The 19,631-nt window shown below is 37.5% G+C and overlaps 1 protein-coding gene across 3 annotated transcripts in view; it reads right to left on the bottom strand.

Annotated features, from left to right (window-relative positions):
* Window positions 1–1,292: 1,292 nt before the first annotated feature.
* The window catches only part of LOC107853073 (VPS35 endosomal protein-sorting factor-like), a 95,963-nt gene continuing 77,624 nt past the window's right edge, over window positions 1,293–19,631 (bottom strand). For 2 of the 3 annotated variants that reach the window (XM_047408423.1, XM_016698089.2), the window contains 10 exons: window positions 15,408–15,549; window positions 15,209–15,292; window positions 14,594–14,755; window positions 14,430–14,517; window positions 12,788–12,865; window positions 5,342–5,408; window positions 5,171–5,270; window positions 2,162–2,278; window positions 2,016–2,072; window positions 1,293–1,771 (listed from right to left, as the gene is read on the bottom strand). In XM_047408423.1, the coding sequence (XP_047264379.1) occupies window positions 1,634–1,771; window positions 2,016–2,072; window positions 2,162–2,278; window positions 5,171–5,270; window positions 5,342–5,408; window positions 12,788–12,865; window positions 14,430–14,517; window positions 14,594–14,755; window positions 15,209–15,292; window positions 15,408–15,549 (1,033 nt within the window). In that variant the 3' untranslated portion in view covers window positions 1,293–1,633. Of the gene's footprint in view, window positions 1,772–2,015; window positions 2,073–2,161; window positions 2,279–5,170; window positions 5,271–5,341; window positions 5,409–5,904; window positions 6,033–12,787; window positions 12,866–14,429; window positions 14,518–14,593; window positions 14,756–15,208; window positions 15,293–15,407; window positions 15,550–19,631 lie in introns of those variants that run through there. The other variant, XR_007053099.1, reaches the window with a different exon arrangement.

Below are 19,631 nucleotides of genomic sequence, written 5' to 3'. Positions count from 1 at the left end.
AAAGAAAATATAGTAATTCCACTATATGGTCGGTTGAAATAATCTACGGTGAATCATTACTATTATTTTTTTTCTTTACACAATATCGTTGCAGTTAAAATATCAAATTTATACTTCAAGGTTAGCCGCCAAAATATTAAATGTCTCGTCAAGTCTTAAAGTATGGTGTATTTTGTATGTAACAAAATTTTATTAAATTTAAATCCGTACAAAATTCAAATTATATTAAATTCAAAATATATTAATCCCAAATAAATATTGCGGATTAATATAATTGAATTAATTATTTAAGTTCAAATAGATATAGATTTAAATGAGCCCAAAATTTATTGGGTTAGTCCAGTAATTTGGGCTACAAATATGGAGTCCACTTTGCTAACCCCAAGATATTGTCATAGGCCCAAATAAGCACCACATGTCAAATGACGTGGCACGCTAAGTCAAGTGAAGGAGCCAATAGGACCATGCCACATGACAAAATGATGCAGCAGGCCCATAAAATCAAATCTGATTGATCAAAGGAAGTTCTCTTCATCATGACTCTCCCTTTTCTACAACTATAAATAGGGGTGTCATAATTCAGAAAAAAGGCCCAGAACTCTAACAAGTATCAAGAGAAAGTTCGTGGATCAAACATCGCAATTTCTCTAAAAAGCTCAAACATTCAAATCAAATTCATTAAAGTTCAAGATCAAGACCGCAATATTCAAAAACAAGCTCAAAAGCTCTTGAATTCAAGCACAAGTCAAGATCAAGTTTCAATTCAAAATCAACCTTTAAGCCCTTGAATTTATATTTGAAAAGGCAAATCAGAGAATTCATAGAGATTGTAACACACGCATTGAAATCAGTAAAATCGATTGTTGCAATATTTTCTTGTTTTGAATTATTTATTTTTCAGCCTCGAGAATTTTATTGTCCAACAGGGGTTTCTTTCGTTTTTTTTTTTTTGAAAAAAAATGTTATATATATAATTTCTTGTCATTTAAAATTGACGTGTCATCCTACGTGTAGTCAATTGCATTACACATTAATTGATCGAGAAAAAAATTTAAGGATTCAGTTGGCAAAGAAGTGAGTCGGAGGGTTCAGAATATAAAAGCATACATACTAGTATGGGTGTTTATCACATCATTTTGCCGCCTTTTTTTGTTTTCCTTTCGAAGTTTTAATTTTTCATGAACACAATCTCTGTTCATTTGACTACCTACCGCCCTCCGTTAGATTAGATGATAGTGAACACGCTACCGAGTTGATATTCAACTCCAGTTGGCAAGGGAAGCAAAATTTGAGGGCATCTGGCAAGAAGTAATTTTCTTTCTAGAATAGTAAATCTAAATAAATATTGGTTCCCAAAGAATTAAAACTGATTGACAACGCAGGCATAAATCATAAACTCTAGAATACACGATACTCAGAAGCGAATAAACCTAAGTAGAAATTGAAATGAAGAGATTACAGACATAAAAACTTACTCTCGAACACCAGAAAAGCTTAAGTTGGTATACATTATGATAGATGCCAACTTGATGAAGGGAAAAAAATGATAGATGCTAACTTAAGAAGAAAAAAAGACTAATAGTGACAAAGCAAGCTATGCGCCACTTTGTAGAGCACGTTATTTTCCTTCTCTTTACAACTCTCCTCTTTGGATAAGTCCACGGTTTTTGAGAAACTCAACTGTAGATTGAAGATATTTGTTATCAGAGCTCAAAGACAACTTGGCAGTTTCGACCAGCTTGGAGCAAATATCTGATGCTCCTTGACATACCTGCTTAGCAAGCATTCTAGGATTAAACAAGGGAACATTGACTATTTACTTGCATCAAACAATCCAACATTTTAACGTCTGTCCGTAAGAGATACGAGAAACTTGAAAAAAGGCTTTTTTTTATTTCGTATATATTTGGTACTGATACCAATTTGAATGTCTTGGATATTAGGTGCAGTTTAGATGCCAATCAGAACATGAGGTCCTTCAGTCCAAAATTTCAGAAAAAAACAAGAACTCTTACTTCAAAAGAAGATGCAATAGCATTGCAAGCATCAAGTGCAAGATTTGCTCCGGCAGCCTTCAAAGACATTATGCAGACTTAGCTTAATAATGGTCCCCTTATTCTTGTATCTTTCATGGAAGAGCAAAGGATAAACAAGATGTTACCTGGATTGGTTCTTGTAAAATAGTATCGATTAAGCACTGAAGAAGAACAACAGGAAATGAAAGAAACTCTTGCAGATATTGTTGATCACAATAGAACAAAGAGTCATTGCCTTTAACCTGGATGCATGACAAATCAAAACTGAGAGGGTAAATGCACTATAACACTTGTGAAAGAAAGAATTATGTAGAAGGTTGTTCCCTTTTTAGGACAATCTTTCGTATATCCGCCATTTATTAACATAGAGTACCAGAAAGTGCAAGTCGTTATGCCCACAACAACAAGTATAACCGCCAATCAGACCTTTCTCAAAAGAAAAAGCATATTTATAACCGGCAGCTCGTTCCAGTAAACAAAATGTCCACATCTATAGTTTCTCATCCAACCAGTAAATAAAATGGCCACATGTAGAATTGCCAAATATGACTGAATGTCAATGGCGCTTCTTTGTTTATCAAGTTGAATTCATGCACCATGCCGCATACCCATTGTAAGGGCCACTCAAGATGTGGTCGGGTAGGTAGCCAAATTTTAGAATTGTCTGAGTCATAAAAAATAAGAGAGAAATGACGATGTATTCAAGACACTTTTTTTATAGGTGTCGAACACAATACATGATAATTCTCCGGTGCGAGACAATATCTCTAACAGTACCTCTGTAATAGAAAATCATTCTCATTCCCTCTCTCTCCGCTTACCACCCTCTCATCAGCAGTTTTAGCAAGGAATGGAATCTTACAATTTACCCAGGACATCTTTACTTATATTCCTACACTCCTTGGGTAGTGTTGCTTGAAAGAAAATAAAAGATGTTAACACAACAAAATAGTTTCCACATAAACATGATTAAATGTTTGTGCTGCATATATCCTACATATGCCTTACGATAGCCATTTTCCATATTGAAAGTATCTAGTATACGAAGAGCCGGCTCATCCAGCTGACCAGAGTGAATGATTTCATTCAACCTATCTCATTTCTTAATAAGTGACTTTTGAAGGAATATAATTATGTTCTACTTCGCTTTGCACAACAGTGATACCAATCCATTGGATCAGAGTTCATCTCTAATCATCACTAATGTAAATATTAGATATGGTTGCTATATAATGATCTATGTCACCGGCTCACCGCTGCCACTAAAATTAATATTCCCAAGAAGGAGAATAACCATCTTGTCTGCAAAGCTGGATAACAGGATATCAATGTGCTCGACTTTAGATACTTAATCAGAAAGGACCTGGGAATATAGAACTAGATACTAGGGGGGCGGGGCATTGTTGTGAAGGGATCTGTTCCCTAGGCATATACATGTAAGTATCGTTACATGTATTTGTTTGGTAGCTACTTCAAATGGGTACTAAACTTGTGGGTGCTAACTAGTAAATACGTAGTAATTATTTGAAGTGGTTTTTTTTCGGTTGTTGTTTCCAATAGGTTAGGTAGAGTAATTATTTTTCTAAGTTCTTTTTCTTTTTTGGGCTGCTTTTAAAAGAGTGAATGATGATGCAATGCATCTTTAAGGAAATGTACCCAGTCGTATATGTTCTTAAATAGCACATCTATAACACTCCAAACTTCAATATTTACAAGAGTAATCTGCTAGAGCCTAATTATAGTAGCAGAAAGTTCACCTACATAGATCATCTTTAGTTGCTTTAACACAAATGATATTTCACAAGCTTAACCACATACTAACAGCTTCCTTGCATGAAATACTATACACCTGAAAATTGAATTAACCACATACTAACAGTTCCCTTGCATGAAATACTATATGTCAGAATATAAGTAGGAATAGGAATAAACATATAGAATCCTACTTGAAAAAAAAAATTGTAATGTAGTGTCCTACTTGGAAAAGGATTGGAGTGTAGTTTCTACAAATAGGGTCTCAGTGTAATAATGTAGTTACAACAATTCAATAATATTCTTCTCTTGTATTTCTCATATGGCATCGGAGCCTCTACAATCTTGATAGAGAATCAAAGAGCTTCTGCTGCCGGCGAGGGGCTATAACCCATATATGTTGCCTGACTGGCCAATGATCATGCTAGCAAAAGATTGGGCCACCGTGCTTCTTTTTAGTGACTATTTTCTCATATGTGATTTCTGAAGCACCGTGCATCTTTCAGGTGACTACTTTCTCATATCTAATTTGAGTAGTACCATGCATATGACTACTTCTTCTATTTAATTTGTGTGGTATTGTGCATCTTTCCGGACTACTTTCTCATATTTGAGTTGCATAGCACCATGTATCTTTTCGATGACTCCTCAGATCTGATTTGTGTAGTTCCATGCGTCTTTTCAGTGACTCCTCAAATCTGATTTTACGTAAGGTCGTGTCATCATTCCGACCCTACCCATATAATTTCTTTTTTTCAGTTGGGTCGTGCCATCATTCCGACCCTACCCATAAATTTTTTATCAAATTGTGAAAATGCCAGCTAGTTTTTCGCTACTTACTTGTTCAAGATCTACTCATCTCTTGATTTCAAGACAACCCATATATTTTATACTAGTTTCTGGGAATTTTCTCCAGGGATAGATCGACTTTCCGGCAACGTTTACCACTTTTCCAACAACTTTTTCAGTTTGTTCCTTTTCAACTGAGGTCTCCGAGACGACCAGAGCAGTCCTTACCAGTTTTTGTGCAGATATTTTCACCAAGTCCCTCCCTAATCCTTGATTAATTACATCTATAACAAGCTTGGTACATATGCCTTGTATGCACCAGCTTGAAGGGGTGTGTCAGAATATGAGTATGAATAGGAATAACATATAGAATCCTACTTGGAAAAATACTGTGATGTAGTGTCTATAAATAGGGTCACAGTGTAATAATGTAGTGACAACAATTCAACAATATTCTTCTCTTATATTTCTCACACTGTACATCTGAAAATTGACTTAACCACATATTAACAGTTCCCTTGCATGAAATACCATAAATCTGAAAACTGATGTAATGTATAATCAAGTTTACAATCATAAAACAACAGGAATACCTCATCATGTATTGCATGGTACGGGAGATTATTCTGCGATAATGCAGCAACTGTTAAGATGAGTGCACACAACGCCTTTGCCTTCACACATGGCAGCATCCTATAACATAATAACAGAACATTAATAGAGAAATGAAGCAAATGATAAAAGAGGATATAAGGTTGTCTCACCATGACAAGGAGCTGAGGATGGAAAACATATTCCTGGGGATGCTAGTGACTCCTAGTTCAATGTTACCTAGAATGAGAATCCAAGACAAAAAGCAACGTCGTAAAGCTCATTGGCAGTATAACATGATTCGTCAATCTAAGATTTTGACATCTAAACATCTTAGCACTCTTGTATCATTAGATTTTTGCTTCTATAGTTAGGAAGATGCTACATGTAGGGTGGACTCAAATTAATTTCTGTAAACTTCAGGCAGAAAATCAGTTCATGCTTTGTCAAAAAAGAAAATTCAGTTAATGCAGTTCTTTGACAAACTTCTAGAACCTTAAGCATTATTAAATTATTTGTTCCCAACGACAAATATAAACACAAAATGTAGAAAATTGGATACCAACTGTGGCCAGTCTTATGCAAGTTCTATAAAGAAGAACAAAAAAAGACACGGTTATCTCAAAGAGTTCAACAACATGATTGGCAACATAATTTCTACAAAATATAGAATTATAACTGATTGAAAATTAACTTCATCATATTAAAAGCTCTATATTTCCTTCTGCATAGTTACCAAGAGATATTTCATGATCCAACTCTGCAACTGTTTGCTTTGCCATCACTTAGTTTTAGCCACCATCCGATCTAGAAGTACTATCTCCTTGCACAATCTTGGAAGCTAGACCCTCACAGTTAAGAGTGCTGTAAATAATATTTTTAATCAATTAGGATTAGTTACAATGAAGGGGAGCCTTGGAGTAACTGGTAAAGTTGCTGTCATGTGACCGGGAGGTCACGGGTTCAAACCTTGGAAACAGCCTCTTGCAGAAATGCAAGGCAAGGCTGCGTACAATAGATCCTTGTGATCAGGCCCTTCCTCGGACTCTATACACAGCGGGAGCTTTAGTGCACCGGGCTGCCCTTTTTAGGATTAGTCACAATTTATTAGAATGATTCTTTCCAGTTTTGGCACTTGTACATTCATGAAGGTATAATTAACCTGAGTTTTCACTCAATTCTTCCTTTCTTGTCTTATTTTTCTCACAAGATATATGAGCATCGGTGAGAAAGTTGTGTTGTGTAGTTAAGAACAACGTCCAGGTAAGAAGATAGTCACCTTACAATTTTTTCCAGTGAGCTTCAGATCTGGTTGCATCATACCTATTTCGAGTGACATTCAAAAACCTACACTACCATGAGGCTTGGGATCCTCCAACAACCAATACCTAACAAGCCTCTCTGGAAGCTGCCTAGCACGTGTGGCCACACTCCGTAAGCAACAAGACCCCCAGAAACACATCAAGCCCACACAACAAATGCATGAAACACCTTCCAGTCACCTCCATCACATATCTCTTTTTTTAGGGGTTGTCTGGACAATCTGACAGTTTCCGGCCTGTTTCTACAACACAGCCTCTCCAGCAAACTTTCCTGCTTGTTTCAGTATTTCTAGCAAAGTTTCAACCTATCGGGAGCTCAACTGAAGTCATACATCTCTCCAGTTATATTTCAGAATTTACTGGTAACTCTCTTGCCATTTTTCAGGCTACCTACACAGTACTAGTCATTTCCCCGTGACTTATCTGTTCACTTTGCAGACTTATTTATATCTACCCCATATTCATCACTGATCAGGTTGACTAGGGCTCAGAAGTCCTTTAACGCATTTTCAAATTTCCAACAATTTTTTTTTTCTTTTTAAGTTTTCTTAGAGCCTGATTGGATTGACTTATTTTAAGTGCTTTTAAGCAGTTTTGTAGTATTTGGGTAAAGTAAAAAAGTGCTTTAAACTTGTTTTCTACCAAAAGACAAAAATATGCCAAAAAGTATAAGCCCATCCAAACAGGCTCTTAGTCTTCTTTGAATCAATTTGACACCCTCTTGGGATCCTGGGATTTGAAATTTTGTTTGCAACATAGTGGATCCAATACTTTGAAAGGTTGAATGATTTCTTTAGTTGATTTGTTGATTAATTGCCTCAGTTACTGCAATAAAAGTTGAAGTAGTTGCTGGACATTACCCAGTTTTTTTAGCCATGTTGGGCATTCTCTAGTTTCTTTAAGCCATGTTCTCTTAACTTAGTTTAGTGGCTGATTATTAGATGTTAGTGGTTTAGTTGTGTTGGATATTGCTGATCATGGAATCATGTACAAAGTAGTGGCTTAATTATAGGCTTTAGTTATTGCATTTTTTTAATATTTAAGCACCACTTCAGATTAATGAAAAATCAACCTTTGGGCAGTAAATTATTTGTTCTCTTCTTTCTTTCTTTGTTTTCACTTCAAAGAGTTGAAGGTAACCTTACAACTCCAACTAATTGGTATCAAAACTCTCTTCTTGAGCGACCTGCATTTGAGGGAAACATATCTTTCTCTTCTTGTTTTTTTCTCCTATGGATTCAGAGACTCTTTTCACTGCACTAGCACCACCTGTCTTCAAAGGTGAAGGCTATCATATCTGGGCATCAAGAATGAAGGCATATATGGAGGCAAACGATTTGTGGGAAGCTGTTGAGGAGGACTACGAAGTTCCTCCCTTGCCTGAAAATTCAACCATGGCGCAGATGAGGAATCACAAGGAAAAGAAAACAAGAAAATCAAAGGCTAGAGCAATGTTATTCGCTGCAGTCTCAATTGAAATCTTTGTCAGGATTATGACATTGAAATCAGCTTTTGAGGTCTGGAATTTCCTAAAGAAAGAATATGAAGGAGATGAACGGATCAAAGGTATGCGTACTCTTAACCTTATCCGAGAATTTGAACTTCAGAAGATGAAGGATTCAGAGACAATCAAAGAGTATTCTAATAAATTACTCAATATTGCCAACAATGTAAGATTACTTGGCTCTGCATTTCCTGATTCTAGATTGGTTCAAAAAATTCTAGTAACAGTCCCCTTTGAAACAACTATTTTCGCACTAGAAAATTCTAAGAAGTTGTCACAGATTAGTTTGGCAGAACTATTGAATGCTTTGTAGGCACAAGAACAGAGAAGACTTATGAGGTTTGAAGGATCTGTTGAGGGTGCACTACCTGCAAAAGTTCAATCAAACCATGGAGATCAAGGAAAGAAAAAGTGGAACAACAAGGAAAACTCAGGTTCTCATTCTCCTGGGATCCATAGGGGAGCAAAACATGATTTTCCTCCTTGCAAACATTGTGGAAAGAAGGGTCATCCACCGTTCAAATGCTGGAGAAGGTCAGACCAACAGTGTGAGAAATGTTAGCAGATGGGATATCATCAGAAGGTTTGCAAGAACAACACTCAGCAAACTAATGCTGCACAAGTAGCTAATCAGGAAGATGAAGAGCAACTCTTTGTAGCGACATGTTTGGCAACTAGCTGCTCAAGTGACAAGTGGCTTATTGACAACGGTTGCACAAACCACATGACATTTGATCGTGATCTCTTCAAGGAGTTGGATACTTCAGTAATTTCCAAAGTACAAGTTGATGATAGAGACTATATTCCTGCTGAAGGCAAACGTACTGTGGAAATGAAATGCTCCTCAGGTACAAAACTAATCAAAGATGTGTTTTTTGTACCTAATATTAGTCATAGTCTGTTAAGTGTTGGGAAGATGCTTGAGAATGGTTTCAAACTTCTCTTTGAATCCAATTACTGTCAAATCAAGGATGAAGATGGCAAAAACTTATTCAAGGTAATGATGAAGGGAAGGAGCTTTACATTAGATCTTTTAGATCATGAGCAAAAAGCTTACTCCGCAACTAAGATCAACACACAAGTTTGGCACAAAAGACTCGGACATGTCAACCATGCTGCTGTAATTAACTCACAAAAGAAAGATCTGGTTCGAGGGCTGCCTAATCTTGAAGCCGAAAAACCAGATTGCAAAACTTGTCAATTTGGCAAGCAAGCAAGACTTTCTTTCAAGAAAGCAACCTGGAGAGCCATTGAAAAGCTAAAATTAATCCACACAGATCTGACTGGTCCTCACCAAACTCCGTCACTCAAAGGGAGCGCTTCCCACCGAATGGGGCCCTACGCGACGCGAATCCGGATTAGTCGAACTCCAATGCGGGTACCGAACACCGGATGAAAAAAAAATACTGCAAAACGGATCTTCAACTAGCGGATATGTTTACCAAAATCTTGCCAAAGAGCAGATTTGAATTTCTCAGAGAAAGACTTTAAATTTGCAGCAACTGAAGCAAGGAGGAGTGTTGATTAATTGCCTCAGTTATTGCAGTAAAAGTTGAAGTAGTTGCTGGACATTATCCAGTTTTTTTAGCCATGTTGGACATTATCTAGTTTCTTTAAGCCATGTTCTCTTAACTTAGTTTAGTGGTTGATTTTTAGATGTTAGTGGTTTAGTTGTGTTGGATATTACTGATTATGGAATCATGTACAAAGTAATGTCTTAATTATAGGCTTTAGTTATTGCATTTTTTTAGTATTTAAGCACCACTTCAGATTAATGAAAAATCAACCTTTGTGCAGTAAATTATTTGTTCTCTTCATTCTTTCTTTGTTTTCACTTCAAAGAGTTGAAGTTAACCTTACAACTCCAACATGATTATTTGAGTTTCTCAAGAACAAAGGACTTCAGCAGACGTCCTCTGAAATAGCTCATGACCTTCAGGTTGATATTGTGATTTGTGTTTTTAAATCTTATTCTCTCACTATTTGGGTCATAGATTCAGGTGCATTTGATTACATTTGCAGTAATGAATCTCTTTCCTCTAATATTTCTTACACTCAATCTCTTCCAATAGTCAGAATGGCTTGTGGATCTCAAGCCATGGTAAGCGGACTATGTCGAGGTAGCTCATATTCATAGGTTTTTATCCCAATCACTTAACTGCTCAGTGACATACTTCAATAACTTCGTTGTCATACAGGAACACAATACAGAAAGGATCATTTGTACCTGGTATAATGATTTTATTACCTTATACTCCTAAATCGCTGACAGCTTGTCTTCCTCTACAACTTGTCAAGTTCCTGGGTCACCTCATTTATCAGTTATCACATTGATGATTGGGACATCCTAATTTATCAAAGCTTCAGAAATGGTACCTCATTTGTTTCAACAATCTAGATTAGAAGGTGAGCCACGCCATTTCTCAAAACACTCATTTCCCTTTCCCTTGACATACTAATAATCAGGAATAGTCTCATTTCACTTTAGTTCATTTATTTTTGATATGTCATTTCACTTTAGTTCATATAGCTATTTAGGGTCCTAGTTGGATCAGTCCTCCTTTGGGATTTCACTATTTTGTCTCTTTCATTGATAATTATTCTAGATGCACTTGGATATTCTTGATGAAAAATTGATCTGGAGTTTTTTTTTTTTTCATTTTCCAAACTTTCCATGCCAAAGTCCAAAATCAATTTGGGGTTTCTATTTTGCATGTTTGTAGCGATAGTGTGCCAGAATATTTATCTTCTCCATTTTAGCAGTGCATGAACTCTCATAAGATAATTTATCAAACATTTTGTGCTAATACATCTCAACACAGTGGGACGGTTGAGTGACAGGATAGACATATTATTGAGACTGCTCACATCCTACTCATACAATCTCATGAATAGTTACCTTTCCGGGCGATACAATTCTCACATCTTGTTATCCTATAAATCGTTACTTTCCTCAACTATCTCAAAATCAAGTTCCACACATTGTTTGTTTCTCCATTCACCTTTGTTCTTTCTTCTACTCGTGTCTTTGGAAGCATGTGGTTCAATAACTTAACTCCGAGAAAAAACAAGTCAGCATTCTCTTAAGTGTGTATTTATAGGTTATTCATGGATGCAAAAAAAATCAAAACTCTCATGTTCAGAGTAGAGTTGCAGAGATGACGCTTAGGTGAATGTGAGGGGTATGCCAGGAGAGATAAGATGAGGAACAAGATATTCGGGTCAAGGTGGGAGTGATCCCCATGGAGGAAAGATGGGGAAGTGAGGCTGAGATGGTTCAGACATATGCAAAAGAGATATGTAGATGCCCCGATAAGGAGGTGTGAGGGGTTGGCCATAGTAGGCTTGAGGAGGGGTAGAGGCGGATAAAGTTTAGAAATGGCACTAAAATGGGAAGGTCCTGATTATTTTGTCCCCCGTAAAAAAAGTTCTACAAAAATGGCTTCCATAAGGGGTGGTCTTGATTTTTTGGCCTCGCTTAACAAATTTTTCCCATAAGGCAAACGTTCTAACTTTAGCCCTTAAGGCTGACATTCAGGACATTTCAAGACAATGAACTTGCACAATTGACCAAAAGTTCTGCCCTATAGGCTAAAGTTAGAACTTAAGTTCATAATCTGTGAAAGATCTGATGCTTATTTGGAAGAGTAAGAGAGGAAGGAGAAGATGAAGGTCTTGGAACATCGTTTCGATTGCACCAATGCGGGTAGTTTGGGGAGAGAGAAATAAGAGACCTTTTGAAGGTGTAGAGTCGAGTTTCTGGCAATTGAGGAGTAGCCTCCGCTTCCTTATTTTCTTATGGTGTAAGCAAAAAGTTCTTTCTTGTATAGAGGATTGGATTGAGTTTGTAGAGAATCATATCTTGTAGTGTTTTGATCTTTTAGTTTAACCTATACCTCCGTTTTGGTCATGTTTACGAAGGAAAGTACTTTTACTTGATTTAAAAAAAAAATACATAAGTTCTAACTTTTGCCTATAAGACAGACGTTCAGGATATTTTAAAACAGTGAAGATCCCACATCGGATTGAAAAAGAAATGAGTGGTCTTGTTATATGGTCTTTAGCAATTCTCCCCCCAAGAACTAGTTCTTGAGGTTGAGTTAGGTCCAAAGATCCGATCATAGTATCATACCTAAGCCCAACCAATTCATTGTTTCATTAGATGTTTCCCAACCCATCTTATATTTCCCACCCTCCAAATGTCCAATCCTCGGCGTACAAGGGGATGTTGAGTTCCATAAAGTGGGCTTAGGGAAATTTGATCTACTTATATGGTCTTGGATAATTCTCCCCCTCATGAGCTTACTTTTGCGGTTGGGTTAGACCCACGAACCATTTCTTTATCATGTAAAGAAATGGATCACGGGCTAACTCAATCCCAAAAGTTAACTCATAAGGAAAGGATTGCCCAAGACCTATGTTGCTTGGACTATCAATAAAATGAATCAAGCTTCTCTTCATATTGTATCAGATCCAGAGTTCCATGGAGGAGTAAACATTTCCTCCAATAGAAGTTTCCTACTTCATTAGAATATTTTAGCCCATGCTTATTGGGATATCAGAAAATACCAGACTCGATTCTGATTTTCGTTCTTACCCACTACACTACATCTATATGCAGTTTGTTCAAATTAACTCTTCGGATTACAGGTTCACCAAGTGGCCATTCTCAAGTGGTTGATATTACTAGGTTTTGCTTCCAACATGCTTTCCTATGTTCCAAGATTACAAGATACAAAGACATCGCAAAGGACAAGCAAAATAGAAGAATTGAAGAGGACCATATCAAAAACCTGGTATCATAACAATAAGACTGCAAAATTTGCATAATGTTGATTGAAACCCATCAATGTCCTTGGGCATCCTAGAGCCTGCAGATAATGTTATTGCAATTCAATATTTCACCAAGGAAAACCACTATAATACTGGGGTGGAATATCTTAAATCTGGTTGCTTCTTGATACAGAAACATGCATAAATACCTCTCAAATTCAAATAAAGAGGCTTCACAACAGATTCAAAAGACACATCAATTTGAATAGTTGGTCAGGTCTTTAGTCAAAAACATACAGGGTCAAACATGAAAAGATCTTGGAGAACTCAGGTAAATGGAAACAGCAATATGTGCTCCACGCAATTATTGAACCTAGTTACTGCTCTGACAATGAAATAACTGAGAACTTTGCTTCTCTTGTCCACTTTATCATCATGTCGTCATCATATTCAACTAACATCATCTCCAAAACTTCAAATAGCAAATACATGTTCCATACCCTTTCAACTCAAAAGCTCGTACAAAGGGTAGACTAACAGAGCATCTAAAAACCTCTATCTAAGCTGTACAGGCCATTTGGTGCAAGTAATTTTTATAAAAGTAATGTAAAAATGTGAATAGAGGCAACAAGCACTTCTCCATTCTCCCAAAAGGGGAAATCATGTCATTTTTAACTGATCATGAGCAGAATGCAATTTCAGACAATGCCCATAAGCTTGACTTCATTGTTGTTTTCAATAATAAATTAAGATGCTTAATTATCCATTGCCGTTGTTATGATAGTAAGCTTTCTACTATTGTTAGAGCAAGCGAGAATGAAACTGGGTTACCTTTTATATTCAAACTGGGTTAGGAATGAAATTATTCGGAAGAAGGTGGGAGTGGTATCAGTGGAGGATAAAATGTGGGAAGTGAGGCTGAGATGGTTGGTCATGTGATGAGGAGAGGCACGGATGCCCCAGTTCGTAGGTGTGAGAGATTGGCCCTGGAAGGTTTCAAACGGGGTAGGGGTAGGCCGAAGAAATATTGGAGAGAAGTGATTAAACGTGACATGGAGAAGTTACAGCTGACTGAGGACATGACCCTGGATAGGAAGATTTGGAGGAAAAGCATTAGGATAGAGGGCTAAGGGTGTGGATGAGTCATATACAGTAATTAGGTGGACTTTGGTGTCCTCGGTTTGACAATGTGCAATTTGTTGTGGATGTCGTACCTATGTTATTTTATGGGGTCCTATGCTTTTGATGCTTTTGTATACTGCCTTTTATCTTGAGCCGGGGTCTATAGGAAACAGTCTCTCTACTTCTTTAGAGGTAGTGGTATGTACTACGTACAATCTACCCTTCCCAGACTCCACTTATGTGGGAATATACTGGGTTTGTTGTTGTTGTTGTTGCTGTTGACTCTCACCTATAATATGTATTGTAATGGATATATCAGGGAATGGTGTTATTAACTTCCTCGGAATAAAGGGAGGAACTTTACTCCAAAATCGGTTTTGAAATAACATTGTAAGTGATACACTTTCAGGATAGGGAAAGGAATAGAGAAGGCTTTAAAAGAAACCATCCAGCTCGATTCAGTCTTGTGCATCGCAAATCTACAACTTGAGTCGACTACAATTTGAACTGAGACATCCGGAGAAGAATTCATAGACAAACCTTCCAGTAAGTCAACACTATGCAAGCACCTCAATGCTGAATCTACAAGTCCATCTGAATGAGAAACTAAGCCAGCCATTAATGCAACCTGATAGCCAAAAAGAGAAAGATTCATCTGAATTAACAGCAGCGCAAAATAGGAATAAAGTAAGAACTAACATTACCTCTGCAGTTTCCAAGTAGAGGTTTAACTGTTTCAGATGAGATGGGATAGATGGTATTGTAACTTCACTGCATGCTATACAAGATTTGACAAAAGTGACATAATTACTGCCACTCCGCGTAGCTTTAACCACAAGTAAATTGCTGGAATGAACAATCGTCTCCTGCACGAAGCAGAAGATATCAGAGCTGTCACTCATCAACAAGGGCAGCAATAATTAGTTTCAAAAGATCCAATATCCATCCCGAACTCAAACCTTTCTACTATATCTAAATCCTACAGCATGCTTACTTTAAAGTAAGTCAAGTGCGAGCTTGTTAGCAATGTTAAAAGGAAACCACAAGAAAAACTACGCCTCAGTCTCTAGTTAGTTGGTGTCAACTTTGTGAATCCTCATTATCAATGGCATTCCTTTAGACCCATTAGAGTGCAATATGCAATATTGTTTATTTTGGAACCTCTACAAAGTGACTTCACATTCATATAACAAAAAAAATTAAAAGAAATCATATAGCCAAAAACTGTTCCCTATGCAAAATATATGGAAGCAGAAAATAAGCAAGTCTTTTAAGTAATCAATTCAGGATATCTTTGCATATTTATGGAGAACATTAACCTTGACTTCACTTATGCTTCCAAAAACTCCGCGGCACTGAACCAAAAAAGCTAAGTGGCGTTCACCATCAGAACCATAATCAACCTGAACATTATGATCATGATATGTATTAGAACATGTAAAGCACTAAGGTTGTACTTCACATCTCTTGACCTACCATCAAGAAAAAGGATATTATTTGCAAACAACATTTCATTACCATGTGTATAAAACGAAAAATTAAATTTGCGCAATGGTTGTTCTCCTTGTCCTTAATAGTTGAGAGATCTATGTAATCATGCAAGGACCTTGAAACTTCGAAAAGGAATTGAATGGTTGTAGGATCTCGAACATAAGAACTCCTAAAAGAGAAGAAGAAAAGAGGAAAAATGACAATTATATTTCCATTAGAGGAACTGACAATTTTATTTCACTTTCCAGAAAAGGTATCTTCTAAATAAAGAAGCCAATTTAAATGTGCCCAAGAAAACTATCAGTTACCGTTGCAGAAAATTCAATATCAGTTAAGTTCTATAGAATGATTTTAAAGCCAACAATATTGTACGGCAGTGAATGCTGGGCCTCTAAAGCGCGGCACATCTACAAGATCAGTGTCGTAAGTCGTAACTATGTGTGAATATTAAAATGGCTGTGCAATCATACAAGATCCAAAATGATCACATCTATCAGAAGGTCCAACAAGCGTATACAGAGAATAAAATGAGAAAATGTCGCTTGATATGATCTGTCCACATGTCATGTAGGCCTCTAGATGCATCGGTTCTTGGATGTGAAAACATGTCACATCTATCAGAAGGTCCAACAAGCGTATACAGAGAATAAAATGAGAAAATGTCGCTTGATATGATCTGTCCACATGTCATGTAGGCCTCTAGATGCACCGGTTCTTGGATGTGAAAACATGATGATTAAGTGTTAAAGAGGAAGAGATAGATCTAAAAATACATTGGAATAAGTTCATTCAAAATTTAGAATGTCTCAGAATTCAGAGAAATCTAGCAAAAGATATGAAACAGTGGAAGTTGAGAATTCGTATAAGTGAAGCCAACTAAAAGACTCTTTAGTATTTTAGGATATAACCACTAGAGTATATTAGAGAACCCCTAGTGTTAGATAATAGTTCAGTGTAGGAATTGAAATTTTATGGACCAAATTAGAGCATTTATGATAATGAAGATGCATACAGCTGACCCAACTAACTTGAGATTGAGGAAGTTTTTGTTGTCACTGTACTTCAATTTCTTGTCAATAATTAAGGAAGGATGCATTTTGTTTATAGGTGAGATGGCAATGAACTTCCCATGCATATCCTTAAGATAGCTGTCAGGCAGATTGACCAACAAGAAAAATTTGCAGTCCATGATAGTCAAGAGTATAACGGTCCATGATAGTTAGAATACTGCTTCTGCATGGATCAGAGAGCGCGAGAAGCGGTTATCATCTTAAAATTTCACCCAAGGTAGGTGAGTCAGCTAGGTCTTATGCAGTGACTTTAAACAATAGGAATGCTTTTTCCCGTCCTAAATGGTGCAAGGGATATACATATGCAGGAACAAATGCAGTAGACTAGTGCTCGATGAAACTATTAGAATATGAGTAGGAATAGGAATAGGAATAGCATATAGAATCTTACTTGAAAAAGGATTGTAATATAGTGCCCTATTAGGAAAAGAATTGGAATATAGTGTCTATAAATACGGCCTCAATGTAATAACGTAGTCATGACAATTCAATTACATTTTTCACCTATATTTCCCACATGGCATCAGAGCTTCCATGATCTTGGTAAAGAATCAAAGAGTTTTTCCCCGCCGGCGGGCGGCTATAATCCATATATGCCGCCCGTCTTGGCCAATGATTATGTTAGCAAAAGTTGGGTCACCATGTATCTTTCCGGTATCTATTTTCTCATATCTGATTTACGTAGCATCGTGCATCTATCCGGTGACTACTTTCTCATATTAGATTTGTGTAACACCGTGCATCTCTCTGACTACTTCTTATATTTAATCTCTGTAGTATCGTGCATCTATTCAGCATAGTTTCTCACATCTGAGTTGCATAGCACCATGCGTTCTTTTCAGTGGCTCCTCTGATTTGCGTAGTTCCATGCATCTTTACGATGACTCCTCAGATCTAATTTGCGTAGGATTGTGCCATCATTCCGACCCTACTCATATAATTTCTCTTTTCAATAGGGTCATGCCGTCATTCCGGTCCTACCCATATAATTTCTCCTTTTTCAGTAGGGTCGTGCCATCAATCCGGCCCTACCCATATAATTTCTCTTTTTTCAGTAGGGTCGTGCCGTCATTCCAACCCTACCCATATAATTTCTCTTTCTCAGTAGGGTCGTGCCGTCATTCCGACCCTATCCATATAATTTATATTTCTCAATAGGGTCGTGTTGTTATTCTGGCACTATCCATATAGTTTTATTTCTCAGTAGGGTCATGCCATCATTCCGAACCTACCTATATAATTCTTTTTCTCAATAGGGTCATGCCATCATTTCGACCCTACCTAAATAATTTTTTCTCAAATTGTGATCACTTTTCAGCTATCAAATCTAATAGTTTGGCGCGTGACCATGTTCTGGCCAGGTCTTCGATGACTTTCTTGTTCAAGATCTACTCATCTCTTGATTTCGAGATAACCCATATATTTTCTACCAGTTTTCGGGAAATTTCCAGCGACAGATCAACTTTCCAGGGATATTTACTACTTTTCGGATCACTTTTTCAGTTTGTTCCTTTTCAATTGAGGTCTCCTGGACGTCCAGAGCAGTCCTTATTAGTTTTTTCGAAAATATCTTCACCAAGTCACTCACCAATCCTCGTATTAATTACATCCATAACAATCTTGGTACATATGTCTTCTATGCACCAGCTTAAGGGAGAGTGTTAGAATATGAGTAGGAATAGGAATAACATATAGAATCCTACATGGAAAAGGATTGTAATGTAGTGTCTATTAGGAAAACAATTGAAATGTAGTGTCTATAAATAGAACCTCAACGTAATAATGTAGTTACAACAACAACAACAACAACAAACCCAGTATATTCTCACATAGTGGGGTCTGGGAGGGTAGAATGTACGCAGTCCATACCACTACCTCTAGGGAGGTAGAGAGGCTATTTCTGATAGACCCCCGGCTCAAGACAAAAGACATTAAACAGAAACATCAAAATCGTAGAACATGATACAAATAAAATAGATACAACACTCGCAATTAGAGAAAAGAAAAAAGAAATACATACGTAAATAAATAACTAAAGCCATAAATAAATAGATAAATACATAAATTTGCCAACAAACGACAGCAAGTCCACCTACTTACTGACTACTACTCCTCCACACCCTTAGCCCTCTACTCTAATGTTTTTCCTCCATAACTTTCTATCCAGGGTCATGTCCTCAGTCAGCTGTAACTGCTCCATGTCACGTTTAATCACTTCTCTCCAGTGTTTTTTCGGTCTACCCCTACCCCACTTGAAACCTTCCAAGGCCAACCTCTCACACCTACGAACTGGGGCATCTGTGCCCCTCCTCATCACATGACCAAACCATCTCAACCTCACTTCCCGAATTTTATCCTCCACCGACACCACTCCCACCTTCTCTCGAATAATTTCATTCCAAACCCTATCAGCCCTAATGAATCCACACACCCAACGTAACATTCTCATTCCCACCACCTTCAACTTTTGAATATGAGAACTCTTAACCGGCCGACACTCTGCTCCATACAACATAGCAGGCCGGACTGCAACTCTATAGAATTTGTCTTTTAGTTTGAGGGGCAACCTTTTATCGCATAAAATTCCCAAAGCGAGCCTCCATTTCATCCAACCTGCCCCCATGCGGTGAGATACATCCTCATCTACCTCTCCATTCCCCCGAATCGTAGACCCGATTTACTTAAAACTATCCCTCTTGCAAACCACCTGAGAATCCAACTTTACTACCACCTCCTCCTCTTGCCTCGAGTCACTGAACTTGCACTCCAAGTACTCCGTCTTGGTCCTACTCAACCGAAAACCTTTAGACTCCAGGGTTTCTCTCCAAATCTCCAGCTTATCATTAACCCCTTGTCGCGATTCATCAATCAGAACTATATCATCCGCGAAAAGGATACACCAAGGTCGCCTTGTATATTCCGCGTCAGAACATCCATCACCAAAGCGAATAAAAACGGACTAAGAGTTGATCCCTGGTGCAACCCCGTCAAGACTGGGAAATTCTAAGAATCTCCTCCCACTGTCCTTACTTGAGTCTTCGCTCCCTCATACATGTCCTTAATCACTCAGATATACGCCACCGAAACCCCCTCGCCTTCAAGCAACTCCAAAGAACCTCCCTAGGGACCTTGTTATACGCCTTTTCCAGGTCTACAAAACACCATGTGAAGATCCCTGTTC

This window comes from Capsicum annuum, chromosome 3 (genome assembly GCF_002878395.1).
Source record: "Capsicum annuum cultivar UCD-10X-F1 chromosome 3, UCD10Xv1.1, whole genome shotgun sequence".
NCBI classification, from domain to species: Eukaryota; Viridiplantae; Streptophyta; class Magnoliopsida; order Solanales; family Solanaceae; genus Capsicum; species Capsicum annuum.
This window is presented reverse-complemented; position numbering and strand designations above follow the sequence as displayed.